Source organism: Rhamphochromis longiceps, linkage group LG6 (genome assembly GCF_057381845.1).
Source record: "Rhamphochromis longiceps isolate RC_006_pf linkage group LG6, R_longiceps_female_GT1.1, whole genome shotgun sequence".
NCBI classification, from domain to species: domain Eukaryota; kingdom Metazoa; phylum Chordata; class Actinopteri; order Cichliformes; family Cichlidae; genus Rhamphochromis; species Rhamphochromis longiceps.
This window is the reverse complement of record NC_140562.1, coordinates 11896625-11919358: the sequence shown is the minus strand read 5'-3', so window position 1 is coordinate 11919358 and position 22734 is coordinate 11896625. Positions and strand designations below refer to the sequence as shown.

The 22734-nt window shown below is 41.8% G+C and overlaps 1 protein-coding gene across 1 annotated transcript in view; it reads left to right on the top strand.

Annotated features, from left to right (window-relative positions):
• Positions 1-22734, top strand: part of LOC146667543 (voltage-dependent T-type calcium channel subunit alpha-1I-like) — a 169517-nt gene that overhangs the window by 48852 nt on the left and 97931 nt on the right. The window contains exons 5-7 of the mRNA XM_085408336.1: positions 10017-10359; positions 11713-11805; positions 22342-22681. Coding sequence (XP_085264462.1) covers positions 10017-10359; positions 11713-11805; positions 22342-22681 — 776 coding nt within the window. The remainder of the gene's footprint in view (positions 1-10016; positions 10360-11712; positions 11806-22341; positions 22682-22734) is intronic.

Below are 22734 nucleotides of genomic sequence, written 5' to 3'. Positions count from 1 at the left end.
AAATGCTTTGTAGTAGATTTAGGCTCATTCTCTGCTCATGGAGTACTACTTGCTTTTTTGTATTTCTGGGCATTGGACTGTGTAATGCATGTGTTTGTGCAGAGCAGCAGAAACACCAGCTGTCACTCATATGTCAGCAACCTTCAGCTTCTACCCAAAATGAAAAGTTTGGTGATTTAAAAAAGCTTGTCTTGATGCCAAGTTCTTTAATTCAGCAATTTCACAGTTCTCATGCAAAAATGTTTAATAGTTAAATTATTTTAATCATGTGTCTTTTTAGTGTAATTTCTTGAGACTCACGTGCAGACTTGATTTGATTTTTCTTTTACACTTTAATTTGGGTAGATTTAAAAAGAGACCAGAGTTAGGTTTAAGACACGCAAATGCATGGAGCAAGCATCCTCTCCATTTTAATGCCACATCTGAGAACATCTGGCTGTGGGGCCATAGCATTTGTTCCAAACATTCAGGACCCTCTGTTTAAGTCACTGGACTACATCACATGTTGAAAAATGATTTTTTTTTTTTTTTTTTTTTTGTGTGTCCCGTTTGGATCTTTAGCCATCAGAATTGTTGTCTTAAGGCCAAGAAAGATGCCAAGCGGATTTATTTTACCAAGTGGATCATCATGGCCTTGCCATATTGGTCCATTTGATTGACCTTTATTATAATTATGAATTTATTTTATTTTCAGTTGCTACAAACTAAACTAAAATGAAAAATGATTTTCGAGTGGTACAGAGTGCATTTACATGTGAGGGAGATGGGCACCGGGGCAGTTCGTTCTGTCCATCTGATGTGAAGGTCAAACAGCAGTCTTACAACACATGGTAACCTAGGCTGTTGTCAGTATATTTTAATGCCTTTTGTTTTTGGTAGTTGTTGTTATTTTAGAAAATTGATACTACTAATACTAGTAAGGAATATTCTTTAAGTTTCATACTTTTTCTAGTTGTGAGAACCTCAGTAACAACATTTTGTGTGTTTGGCTCAAGATTCCTAATATGTGTTGTTTTAAAGTTGAATTTTAATTGGAGGCTGAATTGCCTAAAATTAATCTTAAATGCATTGGAATATTGTTAAAATCAGCTGTAAAGTAGTACTGTGTATTTAAAATCAGTTAATTGTGCCTAAGTTTGTAAGCAGTTGTTGATTTCTTCCTTTCCAGTGGAACTTGCTCCCAGTTTGGCTTCAGGAGTCAGACACCGTCTACTTTAAAGATTGGAGTTAAAATCTATCTTTTGATTTATTTAATAGGCTTAATCCAGGAACTCTGAACCATTCCTTATTTAAGTTGCTATTGAGGTTTTTCACTTATGTCATGCAAGTGTTGTCCCTTGGACATGATATAACCACCGGTTACTAGGGAAAAATGTGTATTCCATGATTGGTTGGTAGTAATTCCTGGAGGTTGCGAGGTGAAAATGATTGCAAAGAAAGTGCTGTACCAAAAACTCCTGATGAGTGACAGACTGCCAGGATTGCCTGTACTTTTACTCCCTCAGCTGATGGGTGGGAGGCGTGAAGATCTAAGTTGGCAATTAATGTGATGCGATGTAGGAGCTTCAAATTGATATCATAGCTGAAGTTACTAAAAATAATGAATGACTTTGATTTTCACTGACATCAACCTCAAGGTTAGAGGTCATGTTTTCTGAAATTCTTGTCAATGCAATAACTAGTGGACAAGGCAACGTAGAAGATTCAAATTGATACCATAGGTGCAGTTACTAAAAATCTGAGTTTGAAACTCAGTGATCTTGACTTTAAGGTCAAGGTCAGAGTTCAAGTTTTCTGAAAATTTTCTGAATGCAATAACTCAAGAACACGGTGACCAAGGAGTTTGAAATTGACACCATAGGTGTGTGTACTACGAGGGAGGAAGCAAAACTGAGCACACTATACACAAGAAGAGCAACTACCAAAATAAAACAGGAAACATGACACACAGATTAAGATGCGGACTTGACACCGGAACTGGGGAAGAACAGACATGAGAGCATAACTGACTGGACGTGACACGTGGAACACAAGGCACAGTAACAAAACCTAAAGACCAGAAACCACAAAACACTAAAGATGAAAAACACAAATAAAAAACACTAAATGAGACGAAATGCAAAAACCAGGAAACACAAACACTGGGTTCCTAGATCCAGGACACCTTGAGCTGAACTGCCATTATACTTAATTAGTTGAAATGAATTAGATCCTTTTTGTTCACTTTTTATATTGTCATGATATTTTTGTGATTTAAATGTTATCTCCTAATACTAATACTGTCTCGGAACGCTTGTATAGAAAAGAATGATAAAATAAAGTGGCCCAAAGGTAAAAAATGACCTAATACCAGCTGGCTTTTATTCATTATCTGCTCACTTGTATTTTTCACAGCAAAATTAAGAGATTTTTAATAGTCAGCGCTTCTTAATTAGTCATAAATTATGACAGTTCATTTTCCCTGGTAGGAAATAGCAAATCAGAATTAGAAGCTTAAAGCTAAACAGGTGTTGTTTGTTCCTAACCATGTCTATGATTAAGAGTACAGCTAATACCACTGTGCAAACACAGAGCTCAGACAATAACTGGGATTCTGTTAGCGGTAAGGAAATGCCTGGGGAGACCAGATCTGAGGCCAAGCATTTGATTGGGCCAGTTTGGCTGCACAGAGTGGGCTGGACGACGGTTCGCACTTACAAGCCCGGAAAGAAAATAATGATCTGATGAGAGGCTTTGTGGTAGGTCATCACCATAGTAACCAATTCTGAGATGAAATGGAGAGGGGATGTAATCATGGGATGCCCTGATCTCCCTGAGTAAATCTCAATAATGTCATCCAATTTTGGTAAAACATTCGCACAGGTACTCTTTTTCCACCCCTTTTTTGTCAGAGAGCTGATGTAAACAGTGTGTGACGGTTGTAATTCACACTGCCAGGTTTCCAGAAACAAGAGCAAGAGGTATGAAACAGCTGCTTTAGCTGGTGCCTCTGCTGTCAGGAGTCCAACATCTCTTCAGCTGTGAAATGACTGCTGTCTGTCTGACACTCTCTGGTGACGAACATAATCACCTCGGTATACAGGAACACACAGCTGATGTCCAAACTGATAATGAGCGAGGCTGTGATATCTGCTGTCAGCGGATGTTGGCTCAGTCGTGCACAGAGGTTGGGACTTGTGGATGGTTGGCTGTCTGTCACATTTTTCTCATATTTACTTGTTCTTCTCATACCTCCAGTAAGGACTGTGAAAAGGATGAACAACACAGGGGTATATCTGGGAACACATGCTCATTTGTGCAGACAATACACTGCACATTTACATCCCTAAGAGGAACATGAGCATGGAAATACCCCTAAAAACTAATGTCTCTGTAGTGAGATGTCCAGAGAGAGTCAGTGAGATACTTCATATCAGTTTTATTTATATAATGGCAAATCACAATAGAACTAGCTTCAGGATGCTGTATATTGTAAGATAAAGACCCTACAATAATACAGAGAGAGCCCCAACAATCAAACGACCCCCTTTGAGGAAGGACTTGCGAACATTGGGAAGGAAAAACTTCCTTTTAATAGTCAAAGGAGCTTGCAAAGAAAAGCATCTGGACTTCTTTCAGTTACTTGAAGACGTTTCACCTCTCATCCGAGAAGCTTCTTCAGTTCTAAGGTCAAATGGTGGAGAGTCCCAGATATAAACCTATTGGGAGTTTCCCCCCACAGAGGCCATCTGATCTCAGGAATTCGCATGATAAGGTGGGGCCAGGTTTCACAGTGAGCTCACCCGAAACTCTGGCTGACTGGGACCCACACCCAGTTTCACACCTTGGCTCAGGCGATTAGAGGATCATCAGGGGGTCCTTTTGTCCCTCTGTGGGGGGATACTCCCACTAGGTTTATATCTGGGACTCTCCACCATTTGACCTTAGAACTGAAGAAGCTTCTCGGATGAGAGGTGAAACGTCTTCAAGTAACTGAAAGAAGTCCAGATGCTTTTCTTTGCAAGCTCCTTTGACTACGATGACCTGGATGACTGAGAACCTTCACAGAGACATATTCCTTTTAATAGGAAGAAACCTCCAGACTCAGGGAGGGGCAGCCATCCTCTGACCAGTTGGGGATGAGGGAAGTAATATTTTTGAGTGAGATAAAGCTGCCTCTTTTGTACTTTTAGATATCTAGCATGCATTTTCTTAGTTAAATAAACTGAAAATTTTAAGTTATGCGAGGAGCACACAGCATAACAGGGAATTCAGCAGAAATGACACAATATTTGCTGTCCACTGACAAATCAATCGTTCTGATAGACAGCTTTATCATTCCTGTGCTACGATGTGTAAATGCATGGTATAAGTATATCTTGGTAACACTATATTAGGTACAGATTTATTGGGTTATTATCCAAGACAATATGAGGTGGCAAATATCTACTGATGATCTGATATTTGCTTAGGAGCATGCTAACAGAATTTTATGAACCTCTGCTGGTAAACCAGAGACTCTACAGTAAACCGAAGCTAAACTGAAACAAAGTTTAGCTTAAAACACACTTACAAAGTTCAGTGGAAGGGCATACGTGGTTAATACCTACCAGAGCTACTGTCTTAGCTTCAGACATTTGGGTTAAAAATACCTGTTTCAACTAGAATCATGGACGAAACCTGGTCAAAAATATCCAGTGTTATGCTGGATATATGGATCATGTTTTTTGGCTTGTTAATAGCTTCTTTTGAGCCTGCAGTACGCAGGGACCGAGTCAGTGGAAGCAATACAAAGACCTACAAATACACAGAGTGTGTTAGACAGAGAGTAGTTACTATGCTGCTTCTATTGAGTCATCATAAATACCAGGTCAATTGTAAATGCTAACCAGTATGTCGTTCTCTGGTCTAGAGCAGGGCGATATGGCCAAAAATATTTATCACGATATATATTTGAAAATTTGCGATAACGATATAACCGACGATATAATTGATGTGAGACAAAATACAACTCCACAACATTACTAGCGCAAAAAGACAACCTTCCATTTATTTTCACTTAAACAAGAAGCTGGTTTTTATGTACATTAAAGCTTTATAAAAATGTAACAGTGCAAATGCAAATTCCTTGCTGAAAGTTTAACCAAAAGGCATTTCCAGTAGAAATGGGCTGACATATCCTGAGCATAACCATGTATAATATCCACTGAAGTTAAAAAGAGGTACTTTGCAACATTAAACTGCAGTGTGCAGTACGCATTTTTCGGACCATAAGGTGCACGGGATTATAAGGCACATTAAGCGAAACAAAGCAGTCAGATAAATCAAACTTTATTAAACTCATTCTTCTTGCTTCCTCCACTTCTGTACCATTGATTCATTAATGTTGAATTCTCTGGCAGCTGCTCTATTCCCATGTTGTTGCAGTCTATTAATGACTAACCTCATATTGTGGATGGATTATCTCAGTTGTTCTCCTGACTGAAGTTTGGTCCGTTTACAGCATCCTGCCATGCGATTGCATTTGTCTCTAACCATGAAGAACCTTCACGTTAACTTTTATAAGTGGAAAAGTGTTAGTGTTCGTCCTCCAGCTTCACTGTTTATGTTATGCTAACATAGCTGTGTCGCTAGCGATCACGTAGCACATCATTATATACCAGCTAGCCCAACTTCAGTAACCCTACAAACGTCACTGCTGTTTAGTTTCCTGTCTTCATTTATGTTGCAAGTGGTTGCAGAGCTGTACGTTTGATTTTTTTCAGAAATCTCTCAGTCAGAACATGCAATATCATGCTTAGGTAACTAGCGAAACTAGCGAGCTAACTTCCGCTAGCTTCCTGCTAACTTCTAACTCCGTTAAATGTAATAACTTTTGTTTTCATGGATGCCTGGAAGTTAAACTTTATAGTTACACCTGGTAAAGCAGCAATGCTGATCGTTTTATTAAAGATGAAAGAATTTAGACAGTTTTTAACTCTAAGTGATGCTGCAGTGTTGTTTGACCTGAAGCATACGGAGTTTAGGACCCAGATTACTCCCAGATTTAAGAGCATCTTAGTCCGACAAATACGACAATAACAACGGCCGCTTGCATGTTCTGCAAAAAAAATGTGCTTTGTTGTGTATCTGACGGACAAACACCAAACCAGTTCCACATCACGGAAGTTGCACCATTTTTACAAACCAATTCTGGTTCATCTGTTTCACTCAACAATCGGCCATGTGCGTATGAAAACAAAGGCACTGCGCATGCGCGTTTTACTCCCATTCTATCGCGATATTTCATTTTCCTATCGTTGCCTAACATTATACCGGTATTACCGTGAACGGTATAATATGGCCCAGCCCTACTCTGGTCTGCCTTCTAAATAGCAACCCTACCTCACACTGAAATAAAATCACACACAGCTTCGCTCTTTTTTTCAGCCTCTATCTTTTCATTTTCCTAATATTGCCAAAACGATCACATTTACTCTCTTCCTCCTCGTGTTTGGTTTATTGTCTTCTCTTTTCATCATTTCAGCTTTACTCCTTTGTCAACTGCTTTTGTATCGTGTGTCTTACATTTTCTTGGTTTCATTAAACACAGACTTTTTCTTGGATGCAGCTAATCAAGTCATAAATTGAGAAGTAGCATCAGCGTTCTATAACAGGCAGGCCAGACGGTCACGCTGAACCAAACAGCAGCCTGCTGCATAACACCAGCGCCAGACCGCATTAGCTTTTCTTTTAAAGTCTGCTTATCTAACGTCTTCTTGTCTGCATTTTCTTCATCTTGTCATGCACCCTGCTGGACGAGCTACCAAATTAGAATTAACTGTCACGGAGGAGCAGGGAGGACTCGGCGCAGACTGAAATCTCAGAAAAACAGGTTTATTTACACACTCCAGGTGCACTATATACAGGTGAAGGAGAAGGGGGCCAGGGTTCCCAGGGGTGCAGAGAGGGGTCGGGAAAAGTGTCCAGAGTCTCCAAACCAAGCACGAGAAATCTGCATACAGAGAACAAGAGTTAGCACGGAACTTTCACGGACAGAGCTCAAAACTGGCTGAGGCTAAAGTAGCACTGACGAGCGTTATTCAATAGTCCAGCGGCGAGGTGCTCTCAGTCACTGCCTTAAGTAGCGGGAGCAAACAAGGTGAGGAGCCACAGGTGATTGCCTACAGGTGGTGGAGGCCGGGAGCTCACAATGAGCTCCGCCCAGGCAGCGAGCAGAGAGAGAGGAGAGAGAGAAAAGACAAAACATAACATGTAGCCACACAGGGCCAGCCGAGCAGGCACGGGGACCATGACATTAACTGAGGAAAAAATGTGCTGCTGATATCAGTTTGCAGGCTAGATCGTGAATAACATGTTTAGCACATGAAAGGTGGTCGAAACATGGCCACAGTTTGGTCTGGTTAGGTCCTTTTTTATTAGTGACAGTAGCTGCTTGTGGACTTTATGTTTGGTACCACTAATAACATGCTGTCCCCACATTACATGTAGGCACTGTCTAGTACTTTGTATCTTTCCTTCATATCACTCAGAGTTATTAAGAGTATTGAGGTCAAACAAATATTAATATATTACTCCCAGAAGAAAGTAATATGTTACACTAGCCATTAGTTTACTTTTGCATTACTCTGTAACATAGACATATAAATAACACTCAGGTTATAAGACCTCACAGAACCCTACTTACTCTGTGTTAGCGTGAAGAGATGTTTGAAGTAAAGTTTGCTGATCATAGCAAGAGGCGCGTTTAATGCAAGCTTGAAAGAATCCTTAGTAATGCAATGAATGGCATAATTGAAACTGTAATGTGATAAATGCGACTGTGGTACTCAAAATTGTAATCTGATTACCGTGCTTTTTTAAAGTTCTTGTACTTGTTTTTAAATCTGTAATCTCTTTGTGAACTTTGTGAACCCTGGGTTTGCTTTATAAATAAAACTGGTCACATAGTCCTTGGGCTGGCTGAGATAAATGTTTGGTAAATGGTAAATGGCCTGCATTTGTATAGCGCTTTTCTAGTCCCTAAGGACCCCAAAGCACTTCACACTACATTCAGTCATTCACCCAGTCACACACACATTCACACACTGGCGATGGCAAGCTACATTGTAGCCCAAAAACTTTTTTCACGTCTATGACGGCGCATTTTGTTTTTTGCTTGTCTGGCTGTCTCGCTAAATCAGGAACTCTTTGAAAGAATTTCTTAAAATTTTGCACTTGGAGTCAAAACAAAACTGATTCGATTTTAATGATCAAAGTCAAGGACACAGTTCCACACAAACGTTCAACGGGATACAATAATACAGTGATGAAACTAGTGCATATTTTTTATGTCTAGACAATGGTGATTTTAGATTCTTCCTTTTAAAAGGTACTTTCAGCTGCTCCCTTCACTAGGGGTTGCTGCAGTAGGTTGCTCCACAGTTTTGATTTGCTAGCTTTTTAAGCCTGATGCCCTTCCTGATGCAACCAGCGGGGGATTTGTACTTCCTCCTGACATCAAACCAGCAATCTCTCGCTTCTTACGTATGTGTAAACTCTCCACTATTCGGTTTCTTCTATTTAAAAAAAAGTATTTGCACTACATTATAAAATCCCATCATACTCCTTGACAAAAATTGATTTTAACACTTTAAAAGTCACGCTTTAGAAGGTGACACAAAATAAACTTGTCAGTCAAAAGATTTTTTTCAGCAAAAAGCACTATAAATCATACTGCTGTGAAATGTTTTTAACAGGTTTGAGTCAGGCTTTGAACACATTGTTAAAATTCTGTTTGCATAGAAGACTTTAAAGCCTCCAATATTTTTGTGTTTCTGTAGTTTGCAAAACACGAAAAGAAAAAATCCAAAAGGGAAATTTCACATTCAGTGTGAGAAACACGCAGATTGCTGGACTGAACAGCGAGTCTGACGGCTTGTTCTTGGGCTGCCTTTGTAGCCAGTACATGATCAATCTTACATCAAGAAAAATGTTCGTCACACGGAAACGGTGCGCCGCGGACAGACAACGGCTGTCAAACAGAGTCAGACCGCAGACTGTCAGCTAGATGTGTCAGGGTTAAAATGTCTCCATCACTACCACCCTGCCTCTGTGTCTGTGTGCGTGCGTCTGCTTGTGGTGTATTTCTTTCAATTTTACTGTTACACACATAATCTTCTCTCTCTATCTCACAGTACAATAATATTGAATGGGTTGCATTGTTGTATTTTGTCATGTTTCTCAGGTCTTTGTCTGAATTTCTACGAACATTATTGCTAAGGATTGTCTTATTGCATTGGAGTCACACTGGGTTAAATATGTACACTTGGGTTTTAAGGGGTATTTATTATTTTCTTCTTTTTTTTTGGGTTGTATGGAAGCCCCAAACGCAATTTCATTGTTCTTGACAATGACAATAAATAAATAAATACTAAATACTAAATACTATCTCTGTCCTTTCATCCACTCATCTCTCCACTTGTGAGCACTCATATAACAAACTTAAAATGCACTATTACACATGAAGCTTTGATCTAGGCTCGTGTGCATCTCTTTGCATGCCACTATACTTGTAAAGAAACAGATGGATGAGAATGGCAAGTTTAGAGATGATTTTGTTTTCTTCTTATCTGATCATTTATTAGATATCTTCATTAAAAAAATACCTCGAAATGGTATGGTATATGGGTGAAATTCTCTTTCACCCATATAATATGACTTCTGTTCTGCCTGGTTTAAATGTGAGACTTTGTTGATGAAATACACTATTCCTGTCTATAATACACACATTTTATGCTGATTTTACTATGACTGGATGTTTAAAACTGCATGTCTTTGACTCTGACAAGCAGATTTTTTCACCATTCAATTCATAAATATTTAAGACTGATTTCAGATTGTCTTTCATCTGTATCTTTTCTTCAGTTTTTTCCTTTTCCCTCTTTTTTTGACCCATTTCAAAGTGTATTTATCATTTTTAACATTACGTTGTACAAGGAAATGTTTTGTTTTTAGGATACTGTTGTAATCATCGTCTCCTTCCTGGACTCTTCCAGCAGTAGCGGAGTCAGTCTCCCTCGGCCTTACTACATGGCTGATGAGGATGACGAGCGTCCTTTTATCTGCTCCCTTCCTGTTGACAATGGCATCATGTCTTGCTCCGATGTGCCGGCCCGCCGAGAAGGAGGCAAGACATGCTGCCTGGACAAAGATGACATCCTGTATCGCCAGTCTATCGGTCTGAGCCCCGAGCCCCTGGCCAACGGCAGCGTCAGTGTAGCAGGGCTCTGTGTGAACTGGAACCAGTACTACACCAGGTGTCATACTGGGTACAGCAACCCCCACAAAGGAGCCATCAACTTTGACAACATTGCCTTTGCCTGGATTGTCATCTTTCAGGTGGGTTTTTTTGTTTTTAACCTGAGGCTGTACAAGTAAATCGAGTAATTAAAACACTGTTTAACTGTGTGATGATTCATCCTCTGTCATTTTTATAATTCATGATATCTGATGCTGTTAAATAATACAAGGGAGACATATCCAGGTGGCAGTGTGTTGGAGTGATTAGCAATGTTGCCTCACCAAAATCAAGGTACTGGGTTTAAATTAGGCTGGGTGGGGGTTTATATATGGACTTCGCATGTCAGTGAAGGTTCTCCAGCTTCTCCCACAGGTTCAAAAATGTGTGGGTTTAGGTATTAAGGTAACTGATGATTGGCCTCCTGCCATCCTGCCTCCAACCGTGTCACAGCTGGGATGGACCCCTGCAACCATGATTTGGCTAAGCAGAGGAGGATGCAATGATCACAATGCATATAAATATAAATGGATATGAATGAAAATAATGGAAATATTTATATACTGTTCAAAAACAACAGCAGCAAAAATAACCAAGAAAACATTCAGAGTATTACATCAACACACTGAAGTGTACTGATGGCTGTGAAACAGCTGATACCAGTTACCTCCCTGCCATTGCTTTCTTGGTTACATCTATATCTGAGCAGGAGTAATGAATTAAATTTAATCTACCTTACTTTTTAGAAATAAAAACTTGGGAAAATGTCTGTATGCTTTTTCTTTTTCTTTCCCAGCTAAGTACAAAGACTGGAAACAGAGAAGCTTGCATATCTCTGTCCAAACATAACAACACCTAATCAGCACTTGAATCAACATGTTTAAACTATATTAAAATAGATTAATATCAAGTTGTAAAAACACATTGTCTCCATTTTACAGAGAGTTATGGGTTGGGTTGTAGTGGTAGTGGACACTTCACTCTGCCTATCAAGGAGGCTCCTGACTACTTCCAGCAAGGATCCGTCCACAGAATAACCCTGTTTAACATTTACAAATCATCATGTTTGCATTTAGAGCATACTGTCTATACGTTTGTGAGCATTTGTGATGGATCATGGCACCCCAACCGGTCGCAGCAGGTGGCCGCCTGGTCCTGCTGGAGGTTTCTTCCTGTTAAAAGGGAGTTTTTCCTTTCACTGTTGCCAAAGTGCTTGCTGAAAGGGGGTCATGTGATTATTGGGGTTTTCTCTGTTTTCTTTGTATTATTGTAAGGTCTTTTTATACAATATAAAGCACCTTGAGGCAACTGTTGTTGTAATTTGGTGCTATATAAATAAAGCTGAACTGATACCTTCAGATAGAGACAAGCCAGATGCTTCTTCTGGTTTCCAGTTTCCATTCAGTAATAAAAAACTAAATAACAGATACTGTCAAATGTCTTTCTGTTTGTAGGTGATCACTCTGGAGGGCTGGGTGGAGATCATGTACTACGTGATGGATGCTCATTCATTCTATAACTTCATCTACTTCATCCTGCTTATAATTGTAAGTAAGACATGGCTTTACTCGTATTTACAACAACAGAGTAAATGTGGACACGTTAGAGTCAGTGCTCAGGTGCTTCAGCATTTGCTTTAAGGAAACTTGCTTAAAATGTACTTATTGAGGTTAATTGCTGATGTATTTGATTTTTGTGAGCATGATATATGACTGTGTTGAGATACCTTCCTTCTTTTTATACGACACACACACGCACACGCACACACACACACGCACACACACAGCTGTCAGTGACACAGTTGAAAGCTGAGCTGAAGAATCCATAATTTTTTCTGATAAAGTACTTTTTAATCTCAATCCTTTTGTTTCCCTCATTGTATGTGTGCCGCAATATATTCATGCTTTTTGTGTGTGAGCATTGGTGCATGTTGGTGCAATATATTTCTTTTTAGCCTGTCTCGCGCGCGCGCGTGTGTGTGTGTGTGTGTGTGTGTGTGTGTGTGTGTGTGTGTGTGTGTGTGTGTGTGTGTGTGTGTGTATTTGAAAGTGTTATAATGCAGCACGACTGCCAGTCCCGACTACTTCCCCAACCCAGGGGCTGTCTTGTCTTTTTATTATACTTTTAATTGCCTGCCTTCAGATTCAGACAGGAGCTTTTCCTCTTTTCCAGTTTCCTCTTCGAGCCAGTGCGCCTTTCATTCTATACCTCTTAATTTATTTTAAGATTACTTTCTACATCCTTCTATCGCCTTAAATCTGCCAATCTCTTCAAGCTGCACCCTGTGTTTCTTACCTTGTCCTGTCATAGATCAGTCCATGACTCAGTTTATTCTACCACTACCCCTCTCTACTTCATCCATCTTTCCTCACTCATTCCCTCTTTTCTTTAACCTGCTTGCAACTACCCTTTCTTTTTCTGTTTTTTAAATCTCTACCACCTCCCGGCTTCCTTCTAATACTCACCTGCTGCTTTCATTTGCTCTCCTCTTTCTCACTGATGTGTATACTGGGCAATATTCATGTATCGGTCACTCTGCTCGTTCTCATTTATGTAGAAACACACAGCCGAAAATTGCCTAACTACATCCCAATTTGTGATGTAATGGTTGCCTTTTCAAAAAAAAAAAAAAAAAAAAAAAAAAAATATATATATATATATATATATATATATATATATATATATATATATATATATATATATATATATATAACTGATGAAGAGTGGAAGGAGGATGAAAGGAAGGAAGGAAATAACCAAAGGCTGGAGTGAGGGTTAGTAGATGATGAAATGTGAGAGAAGGGGCGGTGGGTGGATGAGGGCTGGGAGTTGTTAGACAGATGGAGTTGAGGTGTGGAAAGTGAGGAGAAGGACTGCGAGCAAGCTTAAGAGAGCAAGTGATGAAGGGGGGAGGAAGTGAAGGAAGGATGGGAAGAGGGTGGATGGATCGGTGACAGGGAGAGCAGGACTAGATGGACTAGAATGTCAGCATGAAATCAGAGAGAGGATTGGAGGACGGGCGAGAGGAAGCAACCACATGTTGGTGTCTCTCTTTGATCTTAGGTGAAATCCAGATAATTAGAGTGAGTCCCTCAGGGCTCACGTATTGAGGGAGATCACAGTACAAGGTTTAACAGTGTGTCATATGACATGTCTGTCTGTCCCTCACCAGTGGAAATTAACATGACAAACTGCACAGCCCAGCTCAGAAATAGGAAGTTTAGTAAAAACACTACATAGAATATATAGAAAAAAATACTGCAGGGAACTCTTAAGCAACATAAGCAAATGTCATTCATACATGATCTAAATGAGGATGCAAATCTCCATTAATTAAAGTTTCTCAAGATGAACGTGTTGTAATTCATTATGTTGTTGACTAAGCATCTCTGCTTGATTTTGCTCCCTGGAGTTGTTGCATATGTCTTCTCTAGGGATGGGTATCGTTTAGGTTTTATCCGATACCAGTACTTTTGAAACGGTGCTTAAACGATGCTCGAACTGGTGCTTAAAGAATGAAGAACACAAAATTGGTCCAAAAACCTCTCATGTTCAGCTGGTTTTTTGTAAAAAGATAACAATGTTAGCTTTTTGGCATCACTCTTGGCTGGAAGCAGCGCTTAAACAATGGAAAAAAAACACAAACTTTGTCCAAAAACCTCTCATGTTTAGCTGTTTTCCACTTTTCCTTTGGTCATTTTAGCCTTTTTGGCCAGGGTGAAGGGAGTATCTGCCATCAAACAAGAAGACAGCCGCATGTAACTACAACGGTGTTTGCTAGTTCACCTTACATGCATTAATGTAATAACGTGGTTAGCCTACTCAACGTAAATTACACACGGACAACATTAACCTCCTAGGACCTGGCGTCCACATATGTGGACATCACATTTTGGGTTATTTAGACCAAAATACTCAATTTTGCTCTACAAGGGCCTGATATCCACTTACGAGGACATTATACTGCTCAGAATTTTAAACAAATATCCTCATATGTGGCTCTTATTTTTCATAAAAACAAAAATAAGGTAAAAAAATAAGCTGTGGTAATTCTTTGTTTTTACATTCATCAGGCCCCAATATGCCCAAATATCAAAGAGAAATTAAAAATGCATGCCGTGGAAGATTTTGGGTCTTAGGAGGTTAAGGTACTCACCCAGAGAAGAACGGCTGCTGCTGCCATCATCATCCGTCATCATTTCTGCAACACTGGCAGGGCTAGGGGCCAGGACTCTCCTCTTCGGGTTTTTGGTGGATGTTGCTAACTCCGGGTCCGATAACAGGCAACCCACCCGCAGTAGATGTGCACGGTGTGAGGTCTCGCAGCAAGCTATTAAATACGGCGCATTTCTCGGCTTTTAACAAAATGCTATGCGTCGCCAGGTGTTTCATCAGATTCGAGGTGTTACCTCCTTTGCACAGTATCACCTTAAAGCACTTGTTGCAGGCTGCTGAGTTTGCATCTTTTGCTGTGAAGTACAGCCAGACTTTGACCGCTTCACCATGGGCATTTTTAATCTGTAGCTCTGCTCTAAAAGAACGTACGTACCTGGGCCCGCCTACTACGCTTGCAGAGGTAAAATGATTGGCTAGAATCCAAAGTGTATGACATCTCAGGAAAAAAAAAAGCACCAAAATAAAGCACCGAAATGTGCGCTGCTTTTCGGTCTGGTTACTACTGTTTATGTCAGAACCGGTGCCATTACCGGTACCCATCCCTAGTCTTCCCCCCATAGAGAAAAGATTTAACTGCCAGCCTCTTGTTGGCTTTGTTTCGGCATGTTTCAAGGCTTGTTTCACAAACAGGCTTAGTGGAGGAAAGTGATTTACTATCTACATGTTAAAAGTTCTGCTCACATCACAGGCGTGTCCTCATCTCCCTGGGAAACAGATGAGGAGACTTTTCATCATTCTTTCTTTAATGCTGCATGACACCATGTGCTGAGAGATGGAATACAGCAAGCAACAGCAATCAAGACCGAGAAAGACAGAGGTGCCAGCAAACGAGAGAGATATAAGTTCAGGTTGCGTTTAGATGCTTTGATGATTTCACTCACGTAACATGCATGCAGATTAAGTGTGCAAAATTGAATTGAACTGAGAGCGCAAGAGAGTGAGTACAAGAGAGTGCTAGAAGGAAGCTAGATGAAAACAGCCGTGAGAGAGAGATACAGAGACCGAGTGACAGATGGAGAGACAGATGAAAAAAGTGAGCTAAAGATGGAGAGAGTTAGAGAGATGCTTTGCAGTGATTACCATCATGTAGAGCAGTTTAGACAAGAGGACTCAGTGGAATTAAAGGCTTTGCATGGAAGATAGTTTGGCCCTGTGGAATTAAGCTTTGACATCTACAAATGCCATCCTCAACCTGTTTTGTTGCAAAACTGTAAAGCGTAGTAATCCTCCTGATTTGACACTTTTTAATCTCACCTTCTGTGTTCGCTTATACCTGGTATTAACATCGAGCTCGTTTGCATATATGGACATGTGCCACAACACAACAAGAGAGGATGTCCTGTCCTGTTACTGTATATTTTTAAGGAAAGTCCACAGAGTCATCAGCAAAATGTAGTTAAAATATTGTGTTTTTAGGAGGAATCCACCGAAATCTGGGCTAAAAACATAGTTTGTAATGCCCACATATGCACATTGTGAGTTTAAAACAAATCATTTAATACACCTCATCTGTGTACCCCTTCTTCTAACAGATACTTTCAGTGTCTGCAATAATCTGCTTCAGTCCATGCGTGTCCTGGCGATCCCTTTCGCATAAAAGAAAGCAAGAGACTGGTTGTTATATGTCATAACGTATGCTCAAAAACAATAACTCCAGAGTTCAGCACTACATTTCTGAATCACAATTGGACCTGAAGGCCTTGCAGAAGTTGCTTTATTACACATCACAGCTTTTTTATCGTCGTGTTTGTTTTTCTGAAATCATTTGTGTGTGTTTATTGCCTGGGCACTGGAACTATCATTATGAGGTTCACAGAGATGTTGATGCAGAAAACCCCTCAAAGGGCCTCAAAAAACCTTGATACAAACAAATAATAAAAAGATTAATTTGTTTCAATATGAGCAGTTTAATAATCTGTCAAATATGACGCAATGTTCTGCCATGGGCATGTATGGCAGCCATACATGCCCATGGCAAAACATTAATAAACACAAGTGACCAGTTAGCAGATTCTACAATTCTGCAGTGTGCAGGGTGCACTCTGTGCTCAGATTCATCCAAATGCTGCAAGCCTGATCTGATGAAGCTTTACAGTAAAAATGCATAATGAGCCAAAGAAAACAGCCTCAGCTAATGTGGACTTCACCATTTTTGTTGGTGGTCATTTGATTGCGTTCATTTCGGGGATATCACTAAAAAGGAGTCTTTTTAGCACTGGCTTGATCTCGGTTAACGCTGTGTCTTTAGCAACAGTACTACACATCTGAATATCGTTACTATTTAATCATTAGATTTGTCTGTCTGCACGTTGGTACTCAGTGTTCAGTGTGTGCTGGAACAAATGCAAACTGCACTGTACCGAAAGTCCATTTTGCCGTGGCTACCATTTGGACTGAAAAAAGCACAAAACCAAATAGTAAATGTGATGCACTCCCAAAGGTTTACAAGCCTTTCACATGGTCTTGTTTTTTTGTAGAAAAAGGCCCCGAGGAAATGGTCAGAAAAAGGCCCCCAACCGGACATGACCGGGGTAGCGGTCATGTCCGGTTGGGGACCTTTTTCTGACCATTTCCTCGTGGCTGCGTGCAGCGGGGCTAGGGGAGGGTCTGTGGTGATGGACGTGGGTTACTGACCTGGTAGCCTGTCTGCCCCTGGGTGGGTCCGGGATGGGCGTGAGGGTCTGGGGGCGCTCCATCTCTGGGCCGGGGCCCTGGCTGGGCCTCGGGGCCTTGGGTCCTGGTTTGTGTGTTGCCGGGGTTGTGGGCGGGTGGGTGCATGGGAGCCCATCCCTGGCGCAGGGTGCCGCCGGTGTGTCGAGTCGCCTGTGGGGCTCTTCAACCGGTGGGGGAGATTGTTACACCTTGCAGGAGCTTTCTTCCCCTCAGGAACTCTCTGCAGGAGGGGGAGATACAGGAGAGGTGGAGGAAGATCTCAGCCTGGGCGTCTATTGTCTCATGTAGTCTGGAAGACGAGTGGATGGTGGGGTGGGTGCAGTTTTCTCTGTGGTGGGGTTGGGTGGACTGTCCCGGGCTCTGTGGGGCCGGGGGGCGCTGCTGCGCTGGGCCCCGGTCTGGATGGGCCTGGGCCCCCCTTTCCCTGGCGGGTCGCGGAGTGTGGGAGTGCCTACTGGGGTCAGCGGGGGAGCTGGCCCCAGGGAGGGGTCACCTGCCCCTCCCTTCCTTCCCTCCCCATCTCCAGCTGCCTCCCTCCTCCTGCTCCACCACAACCACCCACACATGCAGGGCCTTGGAGTAGGGGTATGTCACCAGGATGCAGAGGAGGCTACCCCCCCCTCTGTCCCCTTCTGGCTGCCTCTGCCTCAATTTTATCCCACAACTTAGACATTCACATTACTCACACCCTCATTACACATACATATAGGATCTTGGGGGTGGGCACGATACACAGAGTCCAAGTTACCATCAGGGTGTACGCCTCACCCCTGGCGTCGTTGCCCACCTCTCAATTTTAAATACATGTAGACATTGAGGGCTAGCAGGAGGGACTATGCGCTTACCTGCTGCTCTCTGGCAGGTAGCTCTATGCCCTCCTGGGTTTTAATTGCACCTTAGAACACACATGCATCAACACTACAATGAGCGGGTGGAGGGAGGCTTGGAGTCTTCTCTCACCCCCATTCTCTGCGGCCTACTGGAGCGGGGGGGCTAGGAGGAGTGGGCCGTCCGACTGCGGTCTGGGGCCTCCCTGCTGCTGCGGAGTCGGGGCGGTCTGCCTCTCCCCACCGCAGGGAAAAGGGTAACACCACCTGGGTCTGGGTGCAGTTCCCCCCTCCAGGGGCAAGGGTACCTAGACCCGGTTAGTAGAGTACGCTTGGGGAGTGTGATCGTCCCTTTATGTCTGTCTCCACGTCGGTTGAGTGTGAAGTACATATGAGAGCATGAGGGTGGGAATGGATGTTTGTGTCTGTGTGTGCCTGTATGTCTGTGTCTATATGTCAGGTTGGGTATCAGACGCCACCTCTCTGGGGACATCTCGGGCCCTCCAAGGTTTGGAGGCCTATCTCCACCCACCACCACTTCCCCTGCCGGTGGCGGACTCCCTCAGGTATCGGTGCGTTGGTGGTTCTTTGTATCTGGGGGTGGGCGTCCGGGTACACACCGGCTCACTCCTTGGCGGCCGCTTATTGGGGCTCGCTCGGGCCTCTCGGCCTGGGGCTCGGTCACTCAGGCACAGCTGGCTGCCGGCGGAGCTCACGGGCGCGTCACTGCAACTCCCCCTGGCTTCTGCCCCGCGGCTGCTGAATGAGCTCTCATCTGGGACTCTCCTTAGCTCTTACTGGGACAGTGGCGCGGCTGCCCCTCTGTGGGTCTTCCTTGGTCTCTTGTGTTCTGGGGGCCTCTGGATGTCTGGAGTTTTGATCTCCTCCATACCTGCTTGATACCATAGAGGACAGGGCTGTGGCTCCCCACACTCTCTAGCAGATCATTACATGGAGAAACCTTTGGAATGCAAGCATGCTGATCCACACAGGTATGCACACAGGTGTACACATGGGTATTCACAGATGCGGACTACAGCTTTCTTGGCTGCTGCCTCAAAGCACACTGTGCGCTGTCTATCTTGCGTGCTGCACAATATCGTTTACTATTTAGTAACTATTGATATCTATGACTAGCTAGTTTATTGTGATGGTGCTTTTTTTATTATTATTATTATGTTGCTCTTTGTTGTTTGCTGTCTCCCCTGTTTTTTTTGTTTTTCTTTCTCTCCATACAGGTGACCCAGGAGTTTTTTTTTTTTTTTTTTTTTTTTTCTCTCTTCCCCCCCTTCTCACCGTCTCTTCTCCCCTTTGGTTTTCTTTCTTCCTCTCCCCCTCTTTCTTTCATTCTTTCCCCCTGTCCTATTAAAAAAAAAAAAAAAAGGATGACAAAGGATGAACTGAAGCTCCGCCATCACGTGATGTCACATGCTGCTGTTTCTGATGTCACTTCCAAAAAAAAAAAGAAAAAAAAAAAAAAAAAGAAAACATAGATTTTTGCAGCTTTCTTGTTTAGAAGGCAACGTAATTATTTCATTCACTATTCTTCAAACACTAGTTGCCTCTCACACCTCTGCTGCAAACTAAAAGTGCACACACCGAGACACACAGACTAATCTAATTGTATTTCAGCCATTCCAGCAGAGTGTGAGCATAAATATTTGATGGGATCAGCGAGGGTGCTGAGCGGGTGCTGGGACCCACTGCCTCCCTTTTAGTACGTGAGTCCAATGAACTGGCATGAACCAGTCTGACCACAAATCTCTGCTTTGAATCAATGAAAAGGCAGTCTCTACACTAAAACGGACACACACGTACATTCTGCTTTCTCCGTAGTCTTTGTCGCAGTGGTTTAGTGAGGTTATGGGGCTTACAATCACTATTGATCACAGCCTGCAGAGCACTAGGCTTAATTTCCTCCTGTTTTCTTTCCACATCAGCTTAGCGTTTCTTGGTGACCTTGACCTATTTTGTCATCTCTTTTTTCCCCTTTTTTTCTTTAAATCTGTTTTACCAGTTGTGTCTCATGGAAAATGAGCCTAAAACATCTAAATAAAAGTGTCAATAGTGGCTGAATGATATCAGTGGTTAAGCAGGAAAACACAACCTAAGGTTTTAGTTAAAGGAGTGATGGTAAAAAAAACCTTTTCTTTCCTCTTCTGACCTTTCTGCTCTCAGTTTTTCATGTATCACACCAGATATGTGTTTCATTATGAATCGTGCATTACAATGTTCAACGCCAGATTTCAGTTGGGGGTAGACACCTTTTCCTAACAGTCCCAATACGCCTACAAGCTTTTTATATATTGTGCTGTAGCTGTATGGAGGTAAGTTTGGTAGTTAGCAGACTGCTGAAAGCACAGACATCTTAAGAGATTCCAAGTCAAGGTTAAACTAAGCTGAATATTCTGTTACCAGTTTTCTCCATAAACACCAGACTCTACCTATTGTAAGTTCAGAAGATGTAAGTTTAGCTACAATACACCTCATCAAAGGAGCTTGCAAAGAAAAGCGTCTGGACTTCTTTAAGTTGCTTGAAGACGTTTCACTGAAGAAGCTTCTCGGATGAGAGGTGAAACGTCTTCAAGCAACTTAAAGAAGTCCAGAGGCTTTTCTTTGCAAGCTCCTTTGACTACGATGACCTGGATGACTGAGAACCTTCACAGACAATACACCTCATCAGACTTCACGAACTTCTCCACTTACTTTTTTATGAATGCAGGCTTTTAGCAAATGCACCACAAAAACTGATGATCAAGACAGGACAGGGTATGTGACGGTGTCTAAATAAGTTCCTCTGCTTTGCATCTCTGTGATAATGTGTCTGCCTTTAGAAGATGTTGTCTTAGTATCAAGATTTTTCATTCCTATGTTCTGTCCTTGCATACTGTTCGGGTCATATCTGACATATTTTGACATTCAACAGCAGTAAAAAAGTCTCTGACTGTTAAATATATATTCTTTGATGAGTTTGACGCATAAAAGTAAAAGAGATGCACTGGGGGAAAATGACACTGTAAGTTAATGCTAATGAAAAACGCACATGTTCAATTGGGTTTGAACGTGTTAGTGAAGAAGATGACCTAATCTGAAGAGGGAGATGATTCCAGAGTAAACTGTGTGGTCACAATTGCTCCATAATATGGATGAATAAATATGTAAAATTATTATTATTATTACAGAAAACCCAAATTACAGAAAAAGTCTCTAAGAGCCTTTGCCGGGCAGATTCTGGCCCCCGGCTGCATGTTTGACACCCCTGTGCTTGAGGGTAACTCTTCACAGGCTGGAGAGCTACACCTGGAATGACAAGCAGCTGTTTAAAAATATACTGAGAGCTAACTGAGATTAAAAGAGATCATAACAGGGGTTGGGTGGGGCTGGTTGTCCTACCAGTGCTCTATAAGTGCAGAAACTAGTTTTCAACAAGCAGCTGTTTATTGCCACGTGTTGTAAATGTGTTTTGTATTAGTGTAAAATGATGTTGAACTGATACTGATACATGGTAGTTTTGCGGATTTTTTTGTGATAGAGCAGTGATGGTGATGATGGTGTTTAATAGTTGTAATAATTACATGTTTATATGAATAAGGTATCAGCATTACCAGAATGTTGTTGTCATTTTCACTTTCAAAAATATATATTTTCATGCCTTAGGGTAAAAAAGGATAAGATACTGTGTAATTGTAGTTTTTGTTCTCAACAAATCAGTGTTGTAAAACCTAAAGAAAGATAGATAGATAGATAGATAGATAGATAGGTAGATAGATAAGGCTTGTCTCGTGTGATCATAGGTTTTTCTAAAAGAAAGTTGCTAATTATTACAGCTACAACAGCATCAAGCCACCTAATATGTTAGCTCTCCTCTCTTAGTCATTGCTTGGTTTGCTGGTTGTAATACTAAAAAAAAGAAGTATTTTCAGGATGGCACTGGAGCAGATTTGTTTGTGAACATATTGTATAATGTGTTATGTCTGGAGTTGTCCAGCCAAGTGGACTAACAAGCTAGAGGTAAGAGCTACACTGCTCTGGCATAAGGCCATCATGCTGAGAGTTTTGTATTCAGCGTTATTAGCTGGCAGAAACTGTCGACTAACAGACCAAATTAGGGGTTTCCAGTTTCATGCTGGAGCTTCCAACTGTTGCAGATCATTATATTTAAGAATGATTTATTACCTTTTTATTGGATGGGAGTGTTTTAGGATTAATAATAGGCCTTTAAAAGGGTTCTTTTATTACAGATAAACAGACAAAAGCCCTGTGAAAATAATTACATCTCATTAGTTTGGATTCTCACAAGTAAACACTTTTTCAGCACTGGGCAGCTTGGGGAGGAACGTGACAGTCAAGCAACACGCAGCTTTAAATTTTGTTTATGTAATGTGCGCATGCCTGTCATCCTCCCAGGTCGGTTCCTTCTTCATGATCAACCTGTGCCTCGTGGTCATTGCCACCCAGTTCTCAGAGACCAAGCAGCGGGAGCATCAGCTGATGCAGGAGCAGCGAGCTCGGTGTTCATCCTCCTCCACCCTGGCCAGTGAACCTGGGGACTGCTACGAAGAGCTCTTCCAGCTGGTCTGCCATTTCCTCCGAAAGGCGAGGAGGCAAACTGTTGCCCTTTTTAACACCCTCCGGGGGAAACCTCGTGGCTTTCATGGTGTTGGAAGAGGAAGAGGAGGCGGGGAAGGAAGGGAGAGGAAGGCCAATGGACGTGAAGGACGTGACAGAAGAGCGGGGTTAAGACATGGTACGTAACTGTAAGAAAGTAGTATTTATCTATTTGATTTATAGGATCACCCT